At 39.9% G+C, this 18,972-nt stretch overlaps 1 protein-coding gene across 5 annotated transcripts in view; it reads right to left on the minus strand.

Moving 5' to 3' along the window:
• Positions 1 to 314: 314 nt before the first annotated feature.
• Positions 315 to 18,972, minus strand: part of LOC140739191 (uncharacterized) — a 139,020-nt gene continuing 120,362 nt past the window's right edge. For all 5 annotated transcript variants that reach the window (XM_073067240.1, XM_073067244.1, XM_073067241.1 and 2 more), the window contains 2 exons: positions 17,827 to 17,933; positions 315 to 855 (listed from right to left, as the gene is read on the minus strand). In XM_073067240.1, coding sequence (XP_072923341.1) covers positions 785 to 855; positions 17,827 to 17,933 — 178 coding nt within the window. In that variant the 3' untranslated portion in view covers positions 315 to 784. The remainder of the gene's footprint in view (positions 856 to 17,826; positions 17,934 to 18,972) is intronic.

Raw genomic sequence — 18,972 nt, forward strand, 5'->3', positions numbered from 1 at the left:
TCACATGATCACTAATGGTCGTGAAGCAAAATGGAATGAAGGAATTAAATGCCTATTTATTTGGGGAATTGAAGTACTTAAGAATTGAATAATATTTCTTTACCAAAAAAGATGTTTGGCAGCTGCTTATTGACCAGAAGTACACAAAAATACACATAAGACAAAGAAAATTAGGATATTGAGGACTATTTGTTATCTTCCATATTCATGTCTCACTTTGACTCAAAGATATTGCCAAAATTTAGTGACATCAAACTAATGTGCAAAACATGTTTTCACATAACAACTTATTTCAGAAAAGACAGCTAGAGATATTTTTCATGTTATCAGTTATGAACATCGCAATAAGAATGTTTATTTTATTGTAAATTTCAAAAAAATCTCAAACATTGGGAAGTGTCATTTTAGGTTCAAATGCTTCTAAAATTACATATTGTAAACTTACCCCTACTAAAAACTTGGGAAATTGAATAAGCTTGCAATCCTTATTTCTTAGTTAGCATATGAAGTTATTTCAATAACTGTTTAAAGTTTTGACAGATGTAACATAAGAATGGTATAAATGATCATAGAAGTTGTTTACATAGTAACGGTTTTGAGGAATATCAACTTAAACTAGTAATGCACCAACATCCTTGTGATAAATTAGCACAAAACTTATTTAAAACATTTCATAATATTCTGGTCGGTTGAATTTTACCATCAGCATTTTGATTTTATCTTTGGACTGGACATTCTGACCATATTTCCTAACAAATGCAGCCTAGAAATTGGCCAAGGATAATTAAGCAGAGTCATATTTTCGCACGTAATTTCCTGGGAAGTTGCCAGATACTCTAGTTCTTAAGGATGTACCTGCAAATAAAATACACACAACTGCAATTAATATTTTATACAGTATGTTCTCTGGTTAAAGGTGGGCATCTCATCAGTGGGGGTCTCCATATGTCATGTAATAACACTGAAAGTATTTCATAATTATTGATTACTGTATTCATTTGAAGCCTCTGTAGCAAATGATTTAAGTACTTGTAAAGTGGCCTAGAAATAAATCACAAACATTCTGGAACATTACAAAGCTAATCATTCATCCACTTCTCTTAGCACCAATGGTGTGCTATAAAAATGTTGAATATTGTAATCAGACAATTAATCACTTTTAAACACTGGGTCTTTCCATAATTATCATTCTATGCATGTGTAAAATTGGTTAGGACATACTGGAACTAAAATATGACTAAACAGGAAATATTGGCAATCCATCACATTTGATAAAAATAGTAGCAATTACAAATTACAATTACAATTACAAATCCAGGTGCCCCATTCAAAATTATTTCACGCACATCTGCTCTCACCCCATCCTCCTGCCACCCCACTCAGGATAGGGTTCTCCTTGTCCTCACCTACCACCCCACCAGACTCTGGGTCCAACATATAATTCTTCGTAACATCTGCCACCTCCAACGGGATCCCACTACCAAGCACATCTTTCCCTCCCCCCCTTTTTCTGCTTTCCGCAGGGATCACTCCCTACGTGACTCCCTTGTCCATTCGTCCCCCACATCCCTTCCCACTGATCTCCCTCCTGGCACTTATCCTTGTAAGTGGAACAAGTGCTACACCTGCCCTTAGACTTCCTCCCTCACCACCATTCAGGGCCCCAGACAGTCCTTCCAGGTGAGGCGACACTTCACCTGCGAGTTGGCTGGTGTGATATACTGCGTCCGGTGCTCCCAGTGTGGTCTTCTATATATTGGTGAGACCTGACGCAGACAGGGAGACCATTTCACTGAACACTTATGCTCTCTCTACCAGAGAAAGCAGGATCTCCCAGTGGCCACACATTTTAATTTTACGTCCCATTCCCATTCTGATATGTCTATCCATGGCCTTCTCTACTGTTAAGATGAAGCCACACTCAGGTTGGAGGAACACCTTATATTCCATCTAGGTAGCCTCCAACCTGATGGAATGAACATTGATTTCTCTAACTTCCGTAAATGCCCCTCTTCCCCTTCTTACCCCATCCCTTATTTATTTATTTATTCCCTCCTTTTTTTCTCTCTCTCTGCCCCTCTCACAATCACTCCTTGCCTGTTCTCCATCTCCGTCTGGATCTCCCCTCTCCCTTTGTTTCTCCCTAGGCCTCCCGCCCCATGATCCGTTCCCTTCTCCAGCTGTGGATCCCTTTTGCCAATCACCTTTCCAGCTCTTAGCTTCATCCCTCCCCCTCCTGTCTTCTCCAATCATTTCAGAACTCCCCTCCCCCTCCCACTTTCAAATCTCTTACTACCTCTTCTTTCAGTTAGTCCTGACGAAGGGTCTCGGCCTGAAACTTTGACTGTGCTTCTTTCTATAGATGCTGCCTGGCCTGCTGCGTTCCACCAGCATTTTGTGTGTGTTGCAGCAATTTTTTCTTTCTTAACTATGCAGATAGAGAAGAATCCATTTAAAACAGAAATGCAGAGAAATTTCTTTAGCCAGAGGGTGGTGAATTTGTAGAACTTGTTACCACGGGTAGCCGTGGATGCCAGGTCGTTGGGTGTATTTAAGGCAGAGATTGACAGGTTCTTCATTGGACACGGCATTAAAGGTTACAAGGAGAAGGCCGGGGAGTGGGGCTGAGAAGGAGGAAAATGGATCAGCCATGATTGAATGACAGAGCGGACTCGATGGCCTAATAGTCCAATCTAGATTTAAAAACACTCAACCTTCAGAGGCTTTTAATTGCATTTCCTTCCACCTTCACCCAATTAATATATTTGTTTTATTCTACTGACCTTTTGACAGTTGCTTGAAAATATCTCATAAGATGAGCACCCATAATTCTTCATTGGTAACACCTTGATCTGTTTCCCCTCAGATCAGCTTAATTACTGTACAAAGTTCGGTTTCTTATTATCATGTGTTAAGTGGCAAAGGGGCAAACATCTGTTATAAATTGTAATTAGAGTCATCTGAAAAACTATTTAACCTGACAGTCAAATTTCTTGAAGGTAATTTAGGGGCATTGGACACATCGTTGTATCGATACAATTGATCAAATTTTTTCCCATCATTCCATCTCAGTGCATGTTCAATAGAGTGGTTAGTACACAGAATGATAACACCAGCTCAATTTATCATCTTAGTAATGGATGTTCCAGCCAGTTAAATGTAGTGATTGAGCTCAAGGAAGTGTGGAAGCTGGTTCAATAAAGCAGCTCAGTAGCAAATCCCAAACTTACTCATTAGCTTTTTCTATTGCGTTATGTCAGAACATTCTGTTATGCCCGCAGCCCCCTCCTTTGTGAGAATTGCAAGAGCACTCTTGGGTTGGGTCAGGGGACCCAGGAAATGAGAGAGAGACGTGCAAAATGCCTCGTTCCCCGACGATAGAAAATCACGGGACATATCCATTGTTTCTTGGAGACACATTTGTGGATCGCGATCCTATGCTACGTGACAGCCTTCGGGCAAAGTGGGATGGGTGACGGGGAGAGATTGCATTATCACCTCAACCTGGTTGACATCTACAACCCTGCAAGTCAGGATAAAAGAGGGGCTGTAGGAACAGCCCCCTTAGACGCACCAGAAGAAACGCTAGCGATCCCGTAATAGCGGGAAGCCATGTGCGTTCAGTTCCCTTGCCTGGAAGCCGGTGGCTGGTACCACGGAAAACGATTTTTGAACTAACAACGGGGAACCAACTCCCCCGACTCAACGGATTGGCCTCATAAAAGACACGGGCAAGTTTAAGACTGTCTCTCTCTACAACCCAAAAAGCTGCATCTTGAATGACAATTGACTTTTATTTTTCCATCGGACAATACAGTATCCCCTAGACAAACGATAGAGTTATTTCTTATTGATGATTATGATTATACCCGCGCTTTTAGATTGAGTATTGACGACGTATACTATCGGAATGTTTGTATTAATCTTATTTTTGTGCCCATTTATAAATAAAGACTTTTAAAAATAGTACCATCAGACTTCAACGGACCTCTCTATCTTTGCTGGTAAGTGACCCAGTTACGGGGTACGTAACAATTCCATCTGAAAGAGCCTCCAAAATTTTCTCCCTTATTTCTCTCAATGCCCTTCTACGGGATGCTTCCTGGAATCCAGTCCATTTAACAGTGAAAATTTGTTTTTCTTTTGACATAAAATTCTATTTGGTTGAAATATGAACATAAGAACATAAATCTAGAGCTGGAGCAGCCATTCAGCAAGACCCTACAGCAACCCTTTTACTTCAGATACCATTTTCAGCCCTCTCTTCAACCCTTGATTCCATTCAGAAATGAAATCTATCAATCTCAATTTTTACTGTAAACATTTACTGTTCTCCAAAGTAGTGAATTCCAAAGATATAGCACCATATTAGGGAAAGAAATTTTCTCTCATTTCAGTCCTAAATGGCTCTGAGACTGTGATCTTTTATTTTGGACTCTTTAGTTACCAGATCATCCTACTCATATCTACTATGTAGAGTTCTCTAGGAATTCTGTATGTTATGAAGTTTCCTCTCATTCTTCTGAACAGTAGAATACAGAGGCCTAGAATACCCAATATCTCCTGACATGAATTTCATCCTACCCACTCTAACTGTCCATCACTCACACACTCTTTCTGGATCCCCTCCCCCTACCACACCCATCTGCCCACACCACCTTCCTTTTCTATCAGATTCTACTGTTGTCTCCACGTATCACTTTCCAGCCTATCACTATTTCTACTCATTCCTCCTCCATCTCCTGTCAACCCTCCTTACCTAGATCCCCAATCAACAGCTAGCTCTTGCTCCACCTCTTCTCCTGACTTTTTTATACTGTGTATCTCCCCTCTGTCTTTCAGTTCAGATGTTGTGTCTGGACTGAAATGTACTGTAAATTTCCTCTACTGTTGGTGCCTGATCTACAGAATTCCTCCAGCGACTTAAAAAAATTAAACACCAGATTCCTGCATCTCCAGTTACGTGTACCTCCATGAAACGTGTGTCCTGATGAATCTTGGCTACATGCCCTCTTGTAGTAATTATATCCTTCTTTTTAAGGCGAGGAGGCACATGATATTCCAGGCATGTCCTCAGCAAGATCCTATGTAACTACAGGAAAATGTCTTACATTGCTACTCAATTCTCTTGAAATAAATACCCATGTATTATTTGAATTTCCAGTTGCTGGCTGCACCCATATGTTAGATTTCAGTGATTTGAGTACGAGTTTGCAAAGATTCAGCATGACATCCAATACTTTGAGAAACTTCTATAGATGTACAGTGGAGAGTACAGTACTTTGCAAAAATCTTAGGCTCGTATAGCTAGGGTTCCGAAGTCACTTGCACATTACTGTATCGTCATACCTTAAACAGATACAGGGCTAGTTCTTGGAAGTGCAATGAGGAAAGTTCTTTGAATTGTATTATTATTGCAATTTTATATTTATTTCTGTACTTAGTACCATCTGTGGCTGAATTGATACCCTATAAATTTCTTTCAGAAGTGAGTTGATTGTGTGTAAAGAGAACACTTGAAGGAAGAGATGAAGGGAATGGAGAGATTCGAGTTAACTTATAAGATACTTACGTATGCTTATTAAATTCCAGTTTGATAGATTGAGGCTTTTATTCGTGCAAATACATTAATTTATTATTTACCTTGTGGGAAATGCCTACTAAAATTGTTGCAGATTATTTGCAGTAGGGTGTGAACTGATTAACAGTTTTTACATATCATATGTAAAAAGACCAGCAAAAGCAATTGTACGTTGTTTACAGAGAGAGCTGAGAGAATTTACAGTGAGAAATGACGATATGGCTGACAAATTAAACAAATACTTTTACCTGTCCTCACAGAAAGAAACACAATAAATCTCCAAGAAAAATGGAGAACAAAGCTCTAGTGCCTATGAAGGAAAAAACAAAAAAAAAATTAGGGAAGAAATAATATCAGAAAAGTTAATTAGCCTGAAAACTTAAAAATACTGAAGATCTGGTGATGTTTATCACAGAATTTTGAAAGAGACAGAGATGGTGAATGCTTCAGTTATCATCTTCCAGATATTATAGGTTCTGAAATGCTTCTTCTGAATTGGAATACTGCATTTATGAAGGGAGGGGGAGAGTAAACATGAACTGCCAACCTGATAGCCTGATCTTGGTTGTGGAAAGTGGAAAGAGATATCAAAAATGATGGATTCTATTACAGACAATGTGATATTAATACACTTAGTAAATGATAATATAATTCAAGAGAATCAACATGGATTTATCAAAGGTTTTCTATAATGTATTGAGCGTGTGGAGTTTGTTGAGGATATATCTAGTCAAGTAAGTGGGATGGAATGAGTGGATACAGCGTCTTTAGATTTTCAGAATATTTTATCGAGGTCCCATCACAGGAGGTTAGTGAATTGTGTCTTGGAATAATATATTAACATAGAGTGAGAGTTGATTAATAGGTCGAAAACAAAGAATTGACATAAAAAAGGTAATTCTCAGGTTGGCAGGCTGTGACTAATAGGGCATTGCTACTTGAGCTCCAACTGCTCATAAGTACAGTAGTTCTACCAGCAGATAAAATGTAGAGAAAATTTACAATGATGTTGCTGATACTCGAGGACCGGAGTTATAGTGAAAATTTCAACAGCTTTATTCACTGGGGCATAGGAGAATGATGGAAGATCTTATAGTGGTATACAAAATTATGAAGAATATAGATAGGATGAATACTTGCAGGCTTTATACCCTCAGAATGAGTGAGAGTAGAACCAGATACCTTACCTTAGGGCGAAAGGTGAAATGTATAAGAGGAATCTGAGGGGAATCTTTTTCACTCAGTGGGTGGTGTGAGTGTCGAACAAACTGCCAGTGGACGTGGAAAATGTGAATTCAGTTGTAACATTTAAAAAAGTTTGGATAGGTACATGGATGAGAGCCATATGGACAGGTGATGTAGGTGGGCTAAGCAATGGACCAGATGGGCTGAAGGGCCTGTCCCTGTGCTATAGTGTTCATTAACTCTATAATCTATATCAGCAACTTGGTCAGGATGAGTGCATGTATTATTTCCAAGGTTGCTGATGATACAAAATTACATGAGAATCCAAGTAGGAGAAAGACTTCATGGGGATATAGACAGATATAGAGATGGAGCAACAATTTGGCAGAGGCAGTCTAATGTGGGAAAAAAATGTGACATGTTTAGAAATTAAACAGAAATGTTGAGCACCTTTTAAATTATGAGAGATTGGTAAATGTTGATATTCAAAGGGACCTCAAAGTTCAACAGTTCAAAGCAAATTTATTATCAAAGTACATACATGCCACTATACACAACACTGAACTTTGTTTTCTCGTGGACATACTCAGTAAATCTAAGAACCGTGATAGAATCGATGAAAGACTGCACCCAACAGGGTGGGCAAACAACCAATGGGTACAAGACAACAAACTGGAAATTATCTGGGGATTCACTTGGGAGAGTGACTGGACTGGAAAACAGTATTGACTGTACTAGTGATGCCTCTGCCCTGACGCTCTAAACAAATTTTATGCACTGATTCGAGGCATGCAACACAATGCTGGCTATAAAAGCTAACCCCTTCAAGGTGAGCATCGACTGTCTGTAACAAATAACCCCTTCCTTAATATCAACAAGACGAAACAGATGGTTATTGGCCTCAGGAGAACTCATACCACTCACACTCCCTTTTACATCGGCGGCACCACTGTGAAAACTGCAAGCAGTTTCAAACTCCTGGGAGTGCACGTCACACACAACCTCCCATGGTCTCAGAACACATGCTTCACAGTGAAGACAGCTAATCAACGCCTCTACTTTCTGAGGAGCTGGACTTCGCACATCTGTACTCACGTCATTCTACACATGCATAGTAGAGAGCATCCTGACAAGAGCTTGGTCTAGAAGCTGCTCTGCGGTGGACAGGAAAGTTCTACAATGGGTGGTCAAAACTGTCCAATGCAGCACCGGATATGCTTTCCTGCCATCAAGGACCTATATACAGTAAAATTTCGGAAAAGGGCCAGTAACATCATGAAGGATCTCGGCCACCCTGCTCATGGACTGATCGGGGAGGAAGCTACATAGCATCCATACCAGGACCATCAGACTCAAAAACAGTTAGTTTCCTCAAGCAGTGAGGCTGATCAACAGCTGCACCCATTAACTTCACCACTACTTCATTATTTCCAGTCAGTCAACTTATGTACAGCCTAGAATCCCTTTATGGACATAAAAATCCATCTATTTACATCAAGCCATTTACATATTTATATTTACTGTGTTTTTTATTATTATTGTCTTATTCATCTTTTGCTTTTTTTGTACTGCAGTGGAACCACAGTAACAATCATTTTGTTCTCCTTTACACTGTGTACAGGAAATGAAACTAAACAATTTTGAATCTTGAGTGCTGATCTTTGCCTGCTTACTGCTTTCAGTCCGTCATCATTTGGAGCAGAAGAGCTCATAGTCAAGAATATTCAATTAGAAGTAACCTTTAATTTGGAAGAAGATTGTTAAGAGAGCCTAAGGCCAAGTGGAACAATCTCGAGAGAGAGTGAGACAAAAGGGATAAGCAATTCCCATTTCTTCCTCTGAATCACCTCCACAAAGACGTATATGTAGCATCCAAGAACCTGTGCACTCTCTCCAATGGTCTAAGATCTACCCTGAATGGTGTGTTGTGGGTTAATTCATAAAATCCATTCCTTTAGAGGGATGAAATATTTGCCTATAGGTTGCATATAGAACTCCATGATATTTCCTTCTAATATGCAGGTCTACCACTCTGATGTTGAGATATATATTTAGTATTTCCAGACAAGTACAAATCATGATAATTAGTAACTGGGTTCAAAAATTGTATGTTAAAGACAGACCTAAACAGCCATGTATTATTGGCACAGCATACATTCAGCAACTCTTTCATTATACCTTCACAAGATAATTATTTATTGTATATATCACTCAAACCTTGATAATATATTCAAAATCTGAACAGAATCAAGAATATGTGCATCTTCAGGTGCTGTTGAGATCAAACACGATGCACTGCAAAAGTGGTAAGTGTGGAATAATGTGATGCCATAGTGCCAATTTTGGGAAAAATAATATTTTGTTCCCATTTCCAAAACATTAAAATAATTTCCTTCATAATATTTTCACCCTTGCAGACGTACAGGGAACATGTAGGGAAGTGCTGATCAGTGCTGGTCTTACCAGCGTCACCCATATTGTTCAATGGAATTAAGAAAAATAAAAAGGCTCATACAACATGGAAGCCTGCCCTTTGGCCCAAGTCATCTATACTGACTGTGTTACTTGGTGAGCTAGTTCCGTCCGCCCACATTTGGCCATATCCCTCTCAGCCTCTCTTATCCATCCATCAGATGTTCTTAAAATGTTGCTTATTTATTTATTGAGATAAGGCGCAGAACAAGCCCTTCCAGCCACGCAACCCGGCAATCCCCCATTTAACCCTAGCCCAATCATGGGACAATTTACAATAACCAATTAACCTACCAACCGGTACGTCTTTGGACTGTGGGAGGAAACCATAGCACCCGGAGGAAACCCACGCAGTCACAGAAGAATGTACAAACTCCTTGCGGGCAGGGCAAGAAAATGATGCTGATGTACCTGCTTCAAATACTATTTCTGCAGTTCAATTCAAATATGCACCACCCACTGCATGAAGCTGCTGCCCCAAATGATCCCTTTAATTCTCTTGCCATTGACTTTAAACATATACCCTCTAGTTTTTATCACTCCCATCCCTGGGAAATAATCTATATATGTTTTTGCCCTGTCTATGCCCCACTTGATTATATATACCTCTGTCAGTTAACCCCTCAATCAGCTACATTCAAGGGAATAAAATCTTAGTCTATGTAACTTCCTTAACTCAGGCCCCGAAATCAAGGCAACATCCTGGTAGATCTGCTCTGCATTTAATTTAATAATATTTTCCTGTAATAAGGTGACAAAACTATACAACACTCCAAGTGCAATTTCATCAGCATTTTATCTAAATGTATCATAACTTCTGAAATCTTACACTTAGTATCCTGACTGAAGACCAGCGTGCCTATACTTAGAGCAATGCTGTCAGTGAACTATACACTTGTATCTTGGGTCCCTCTGTTTCGTAATGCTCCCCAGGGCCCTACCATTCACTGTATACATCCTACCTTGGTTTGATCTCCTAAAATGAAATCCCTCACATTGAAAGCGATTTGATAATCATCAGCCCACATTCACAGCTGATCAAGATCCTGTTAATTTTACATAACCTTCTACATTGGGTGATATTGCACACTTGTGGGTGGTGGGATTTTACAGGGAGAGGCAATAATGATAATGGGGCAGGGTAGGAGGCATTTGGTAGAAAGGGAAGGCACCTGATGGATTACAGAGCTAATTTTATGAAATGAATTATTTCTTAGAAGAGTTTGATCCTCAGATCACTGATCACAATGGTCACGTAATTGCCTCGTCTCTTGCTAACCCACTGTTCTCCCAGACATTGCCTGAAGTGCATTATAGTTGTTGAAGAGCAATGTGACACTTCTGTATTTTGCATGTGATAAGAAACGTGTAGCTAGATCCTGGACTTCCTGTCAGATCGCCGGCAGGTGGTAAGAGAGGGCTTCCTCACCTCTGCCCCTCTGACCCTCAACACAGGTGCCCCTCAGGGCTGTGTACTAAGGTCCCCTCCTTTCTGTTATCCCATGACTGTGTCGCCACCCACTGCTCCAATCTGCTAATTAAATTTTCTAACAACACTACACTGATTGACCTAATCTCAAATAACAATGAGGCAGCTCAGAGAGAAGTCATCACCGTAACGCAGTGGTGTCAAGAAAACAATCTCTCCCTCAATATCGCAAAAACAAAGGAGCTGGTTGTGGACTACAGGAGGAATGAAACAGGCTAACCTCTGTAGACATCAATAGATCTGGGGTTGAGAGGTTGAACAGCTTTAAGTTCCTCAGCATAAACATCACCGAGGATGTCACGTGGTCTGTACATATCGGCTGTGTGGTGAAAAAGGCACAACAGCACCTCTTTCACCTCAGACGGTTGAAGAAGTTTGGTATGGGCCCCCAAATCCTAAGAACTTTCTACAAGGGCACAACTGAGAGCATCCTGACTGGCTGCATCACTGCCTGGTATGGGAACTGTACTTCCCTCAATCGCAGGACTCTGCAGAGAGTGGTACAGACAGCCTAGCTCAACTGTAGATGTGAACTTCCCACTACTCAGAAGGCAGGTGTGTAAAAAGGGCCCGAAAGATCATTGGGGGCCCAAGTCACCCCAACCACAAACTGTTCCATCTGCTACCATCTGGAAAGCGGTACCGCAACATAAAAGCCAGGACCAACAGGCTCTGGGACAGCTTCTTCCACCAGGCCATCAGAATGATTAATTCATGCTGATGCCACTATATTTCTATGTTATACTGACTGTTCTGATGTATATACTATTTATTATAAATTACTAGAAATTGCACATTGCGCATTTAGACAGGGACATAACATAAAGATTTTTACTCCTCATCTAGTTGAAGGATGTAAGTAATAAAGTCAATTCAATTCAATTCAGATCTGGACTGAAGAAATTATGTTATATCTGGGCCTGGCCAACGCATTATTGCCATTCTCTGATGTAGTACGAGTATGATCCCCATATTCTAATCCAGCAGTGACACAATTCCTATGAATTAGGGTATGGATTTCACTGGAGTAAAGTTCAGAATCTGCACTCTCCAATGGTCTTGGCCACATTTCTCTACCCCGTGACACAACCAATGTATCACTGCCTCACTATACCTTTAGGCAGAGAGAGACCATAAAAACGTAGACCTAGGAGCAGAATTAGGCCGTTTGGCCAATCAAGTCTGCTTTGCTATTTGATCTTGGCTGATCCATTTCCCTCTCAGCCCTATTCTCCTGCCTTCTCCCCATAACCTTAAATACTCCAAGTGAAGCCTCACCAGTGTTTTATAAAGCCTTAGCATTATATCCTTGTTTTTATATTCTAGTTCTCTTGAAATGAATGCAAACATTGCATTTTCCTTCTTCACCATCGATTCAACCTGCAAGTTAATCTTTAGGGGATCCTCCACTACGATACCCAATTTCCTTTGAAACTCAAATCTTTGAATTTACTCCCCATTTAAAAATAGTCTTTGCTTTTATTCCTGCTACCAAAATGCAATGCCATACACTTCCAGATACTGAATTGCATCTGCCACTTCTTTGCCCATTCTCCTAATCTTCTGCAGCCTCCCTGTTTCTTCAACACAACCTGTACCTTCATCTATCTTCATATCATCTGCAAACTTGGCCAGCAATTCATCAATTCCATCATTCAAATCATTGACATGCAACATAAGAAACGGTTCCAACACTGACCCCTGTGGAACACCAGTGGTCACGAGAAGTCATTGATAAAAGGCTCCCTTTAATCCCACTCTTTGTCTCCTAGCAATCAGCCAATGTTCTATCCATGCAAGTATTTTTCACATATATACCATGGGAGCTTATCTTGCTAAGCAGTCTCTTCTGCTGCATCTTGTCAAAGGCCTTCTGAAAATCCAAGTACACAACATTCACTGATTCTCCATAGTTTATCCTTCTTCTTATTTCCTCAAAAAAATTCCAACAGATTTGTCAAGTAAGATTTTCCCTTAAGGAAACTATGCTGACTTTGAGCTATTTTATCAAACAGTCATGAGCTATAATGACATCATAACTTTAACTTTTATTGATCACAGTGCTTGATGTTGGACTTCAACAACAGGCAATTGACCATGGTTATTAATCTAGAATGAAAATGGCAGAAGCAGAGCAAATGAAATAGAACTGTAGACAGTATAATGTGGAGTATCTGAAATATAGATTAATACCATCCCCAAGCAACCAACAGCAGCCAGTATGTCTATTGTGTGAAAATTTTTTTTTCAAATGGGCCAATGAATCTGTCCAAGCTCCTTGAACATTTGAAGAGAATCTACTCTGATAAATCAAACAAGAACTTGACTTATTTTCAGTCACTTTGTGAAAGCTTTCAGAACCAGCAAACACTTCAAATCATGTTTGCCAGCACTTACCTGCAAAACGGTGATGGTCTGCATGCTTCATGCAACATTTAATTGCTCAATGCTAAATTTGGAAACTCCAATACAGTTGGAGAAAATCAGAATCTGCCAGCAGTACTGGAAGTTCTAAGTATAGATTTACACAAGTCACCAGACCATATGTAATTCCACGGTTCAAAGATGAATCGATGAAATGTCTGAGAATGTGGAAGACACACCATGCAGCACACTTAGGACAATAGAAGCTGCTCTGCAGTTGAATGAGTAAACTTTGCTAAGCAAAAAATTTTTGCTTCTTGGTTATGTTACTTCATAAAAGATAAAAGTGTGATTCAAAAATTGTTAGTTGCAAGGTGACTGGAAACAGATATGAAGTGGAAGTCAATATTTTGGGTTGTGGAGCAATTTTTCAATGAGATGAACATTTCTCTTACCAACATTCTTGCTTGTGCAACAGATGGGGTATCATCAAGAATAGGACTCCACCATAGGGTCACTGCTTTCTTGAAAAAAGCTGTATCTAACATACCGTAGATTCCGGATTTTAAGCCGCTACTTTTTTCCCACATTTTGAACAGCTTTGAACTTTGCGGCCTATAATCCAGAGCGGCTAATACATGGTTTTTTTTCATGCCGCCTCGTAAACATTTTGCCTCATAACAGTAGACCAATAAAATTGATGAGTAGTTCACAGAGGTCCAATGAAATTGTACGATAAATCAAGCGCACTTTCACAATTAAATTATTGTAAATCAGTCATTTGTACTCACCCTCATCAACATGGAAAACACTCGAAGCATTGTGCTGCCTTATGGCAGTTACTTAGTTTATAATATTTTCGCTTAGTAATTCATTTTCTAGTTAAAGTTAGAAGAGTTTTAACTATATTTGTTTTCTGTACTACATCGCGGGATGCTATGACATCACACCCGGTTTCACGGTGTCTTGTGGGAAAATGCCGGTTTGCGATGAAACGGGACGGAGGGAGGGAGCGCATTACGCGAGCGGCTTTGGATCTGAGCGAACGCTGCTTTTAAGTTAAAGGTGATCAATAACTTTTCCTGGTAGGCTGCAATATATATATTTTTTACCAGTCGTTAGGAGATATTGGAATGTTGTTCAGTAAAGAAGTATACGCAACGTATATTTAAAAGTAGCCGCGTTACGGGCCCGGTTCGAAAAAAAGCATTTGCAATATGTATTTGTTTTTGTTACCATATGGATTTAATTAAAAGTTAAAAAAATCCTCACGTGTAATATCTTTCTGTGTAAATATCTCATATTACAACGTGGGACACCTGCGGCCGAAAATCCGGTGCGGCCTAAAATCCGGTGCGGCCTTTACAATTAAAAAATTGATTTTATTTCTAAAATTAGAGCCAGCGGCTTTTAATCAGGTGCGCTCTGTAGTCCGGAATCTACGGTATTTACCATTCACTGTGTAGGTAATTCATAGACAACATTTTGGTGTAAAAAAAACTAAGTGATCAGCTGCAGAAATTATTAAATACTATTATCACAGCGTAAATAAAATCACCCGTGTTCTCAATTCTACACCATATTAAGAATGATGAACAGTTTGATTATTTCCTGTTATACACTGAAGTCTGATGGCTTTCAAAAGGAGACTGCTTGAGATGCTTTTATGCTCTATTTGAAACTGATAAAATACTTTGAACACTCGGATATTTCATTCAGTAATCAACTCAAGAAAATTAGGCATGACATTGCTTATTTGTCAGAATTATTCACAACATTTAATGAAATCAATCTTCAATTGCAAGGAAACGATGTGAATCTTATCAGATGCCTCCATGTTTCTGTCCAAGTTAACCCTATTTAAGTGCAACATTTTCCAGTTTCTGGGCCTCTTTGATTTGGAAGAGAAAGAAAGAATACTGGATGATGATCTTTAAGTATACTTTGCTCACCTGGGTGAGCTGCATACAGATAAGTCAGAGAGATTTCAGGATCTTCTCTTGATCCAAATTCCAAATCCATTCCTGAACACTTGTAGTAACAGGAAGAATGGAGGAGAAACTGACCTCGCTACAAAATGACTGAGCTGAAGCAAAGGTTTTTATCTGCGTTATTTTTGCAGTAAGAGATATCTAAATGCTATTCTGCACTGCAGAAAATGTTAATCGAGTGTGGTTTCAGTGCAGACTCCCAACTTCTTTCAAAGCAATGAAACAGACTTCAAGTTACTGAACGTAGAGATCTGAGACTTCTTCTGAGTGACATTCAGCCTAATGTTGAGAAGTTGCTATCAACCCTATCCATCTTATTGGAAGGTGAAAAAACATAGAAGTAGCGAACAGTTGAACTACTAATCTATGCTCTAAATTTGTTGATGAAAATTGTTTTTACTGCAGTATGCAAAGTATTAATTTTATTTACAGCTTTAAATAGATTTGAATAAGTTTTGCAATTATTGTCACTGTTTTGAAATGGCAGTTCATATTTTTTCACTGTGCATTGGAAATCAAAATTCTTAAATGATTTATGTTTTTGCTGGAAAATGAGAGAGGGGATGCTGGGGATCTGGTCTGGTAGCCAAGGGGTTGGAAACCAAGAAAAAGTTTGGGGAACTGTTGTTCTACACCATCTCCGACACAACCTATCTTAGTATTCACATCTGAATTGGTTGTGTGAATATACGGTGCAAGATATGGTTTGTAATACTTACCATGCCTTGTACATTCACATCTAACTTGTTTACTGTATATATCACTAGGCCCTATGGCACCACAAGACATAGGCCTCTTACCTGAGGAACAACCCTCGACCAACACCCTGTTTCCTACAATTGAGTCAATTATGAATGCAATTCATTATCTTCCCCTGGATCTCATGGAATCTAACCTTCCTGACTGGCCTGCCATGACAAACCTTGTCAAAGGCCTTGCTAGTCCAGATAAACAACTTCCCGTACAATACCCTTATCGACCTTCATCTACACTTGTGGTTACCTTCTCAAAGAACTCCAAGAGACATGTCAGACGCAACTTCCCACGCACAGATCCTTGCTGACTGCTCTGAGTCAGATCCTGTCTCTCCAGATGATAGTAGATTCTCTTCCTTAGAACCCATTCCAGCAAGTTACCCATGCTGATATTAGACTCACTTGCCTGTAGTTTCCTGACTAGTTTTTTGCTACTCTTTTTAAACAAACATACTGCATCCCCTGGAACTTCACCAGCAGCCATGGATGAAGCAAAAGTCTCTGTGACAGCTTCCACAATTTCTTCTCTGAAGGTCAGGCCCTGTGGATTTAGCCCCTTTACACCACTTTAAAACCCCCAATACTTTTCTGCTAATTCTTATAGAGTCCAAGACAACATTACTCATTTCCCCCATTTCCTTACTTTCTATCTTTCCCCACAGTAAAAATTGAAGAGAAATATTCATTAAAAATCTCTCCCGTTTCCTTTGCTTCTACAGCTATGTGATCTTTAAGGGCACCTATTTTATCCTTAGCTGCCTTCTTACTCTTAATATGCATTGATATTCTCTGAATGAGGTCTCTATATTGATCTGTGCCTTTTGAAGTGCACAATGGTTTCCTTATGCAGAAAGACAAAGACTGTTTTGTTCATGGGTTGGCTCCAACAAATCCCTGTTGCACATTTTCCTTTATTGCCTACGAACTGCATGAAGGAAAATACAGCTCTTGGGACTTGAGCCACATCCAGAGAGCCAATGGTTAGAGCTTTATTTGGGACTTTTTTGGCCTGCTGGCCAAAACAAGAAGACTGAAATTTGGTGTCCAGAGATTGAAACCTTTAATAGTGTGGGGACAAATGGCAGGGACAAAGACCTCAGCTGGGTGTAGGAGGTTGGAAATTCAGATCTTAATATTGATGGTGGGATGTCAAAGATGAGCAGGGTCAAGTGTAATACAAAGGAGAATAGGTCACTTAGATCACTAAAGAGTACCTACTTGGGGTGGGTTACCAGCAACTGGCTGAGAAGTACTGCAAGAGCCCACCTTTAATTAGTGCTGCTGCACTATCAAAACCTGGTTGAAGGGAGACCAATGATAGATATGTCTCAGAATGATATGGCATAATTACTTAACAATGTGTGCAGAGAAATTATTGGCAATCAACAAAAAAATAAAAGGGCAAATTGTAAATGCTTGGATAAATCTGTGGGCCCATGTGATTGCAATCATGCTCTGGAAATAGGCAACCTTTGACATATACAGTAATCAGAACATGTCTGAATTTCAGGCCATTGTGAGTAGTGCAGATCCAAAGTGAAAGTGACTTGAGGACTCTCTAATATGAGGCAGCTGAGTAACAGCATTATATGATACTGTGGCGACCCACTTCCTAGCGCACTCGAACCGGCTCACAAATAGCCAGCGCACCGGCATAAAGGCCAGTCCCAAAAGGGCGCCAAGTCTGCTTCACCAACAAAGGGAAAAGCCCGCGCGGGACTGTGAATACGTGCACCCTACAGCATCCGCACCCGGGGAGGGCGGGATCAGGGAGGCTTTAAAGCGAGGCCGCGAAGTTCGAATAAAATCTTTTTTAACTGCAGTTTACCGACTCCATGTCGTTATTTCAGCGCTGCGCGTAGCACACCGCTACAATACAGTCAATACTTGCTTTACATCTTGTAACTCATTCTACAGTGAAATGGTTCTTATACATTTTATTCTATGGGACTCTAAAGAATACAACATGATTAAAATGTACATACTTACCTAAGTACCAACCATCATCCCATTTGCTAATAACACTAACAAGGTCTCCTTCTCTGAGTTCCAGTTCATCATCCTTGTTGGGAGCAAAGGAATACAAAGCCAAGTATCTGTAATATAAATGAGTTTTATCACCATTTCTGGCTTTGTATCTCATTCACATGGAGAAATTGTTTCTTTTAGCTTTTCATCCACATTTCTGACAGTACAGATGAAAGAAAACTCCACCAGCTTCTGACAGTACAGAAAAAAAAAGCTTTTTGAAGGTTTTGAATAGCTTTATTCTATAACTGCATCCTTGAAGGAATAGGACAGAACATAAATTTGAGTCATTCCTCTACCATCCATTTTTCCTGAGGGTAAGTACTGTGTGCCCAGCTTTGCTTTAACACAGAAGGAATTTACAAGGCTGAATTCACATCCTGTCCCTCTGAACAACAATAGACGGTCATTGTAAAGCATGCTTAACACAACAAAACACTGCAGGGTATTTCAGAAGAGCACTGTCAGAAACAACTTCACAAAAAGCTGCACTAGGCAGGTGATCAAAAGATTGTTCAGAAAAGTTGGTTTTGGTTCCCTTGAAGGAAGAAAGAGTGGATGGGGAGTAAATCGCAGAGCCTTGGGTTTTGGCTGCAGAGGGCTGGATCAACGACAGTGGACAAAATAAAGAAGTGATTAAGATGTACAAAGGTGAGAAGCTCAGATACATTGAAGGATTGTCGTTCTAGAGGAGGGAGGAAATAGGTTGTAATAGCCACAACAAGAAAGTAAGTGTTTAACAAGTGGCTTTTTAAGTGAATTTTGAAAAGGCACCTCGGTAGCGTAGCGGTTAGTGCGATGCTATTGCAGCTTGGGGCATCGGAGCTTGGAGTTCATTTCTGGAGCTGTCTGTAAGGAGTTTGTACGTTCTCCCTGTGTGTGACCCAGTTTCCTCCCACAGTCGAAAAGACTGATTAGTAGGTTAATCGGTCATTATTAATTGTTCTCTGATTAACCTAGGGTTAAATAGGTGGGTTGCTGGGCAGTGCAGCACATTGGGCCAGAGGGGGCTGTTCTGCACTGTATCTCTCAATAAATAAACAATAATAAATATTGCTTAAATGGGATCCAATGGCCATCAGAAAGCTGAGTTGACTGGGACTTGAT

Source organism: Hemitrygon akajei, chromosome 15 (genome assembly GCF_048418815.1).
Source record: "Hemitrygon akajei chromosome 15, sHemAka1.3, whole genome shotgun sequence".
In the NCBI taxonomy this organism is placed as follows: Eukaryota; Metazoa; Chordata; class Chondrichthyes; order Myliobatiformes; family Dasyatidae; genus Hemitrygon; species Hemitrygon akajei.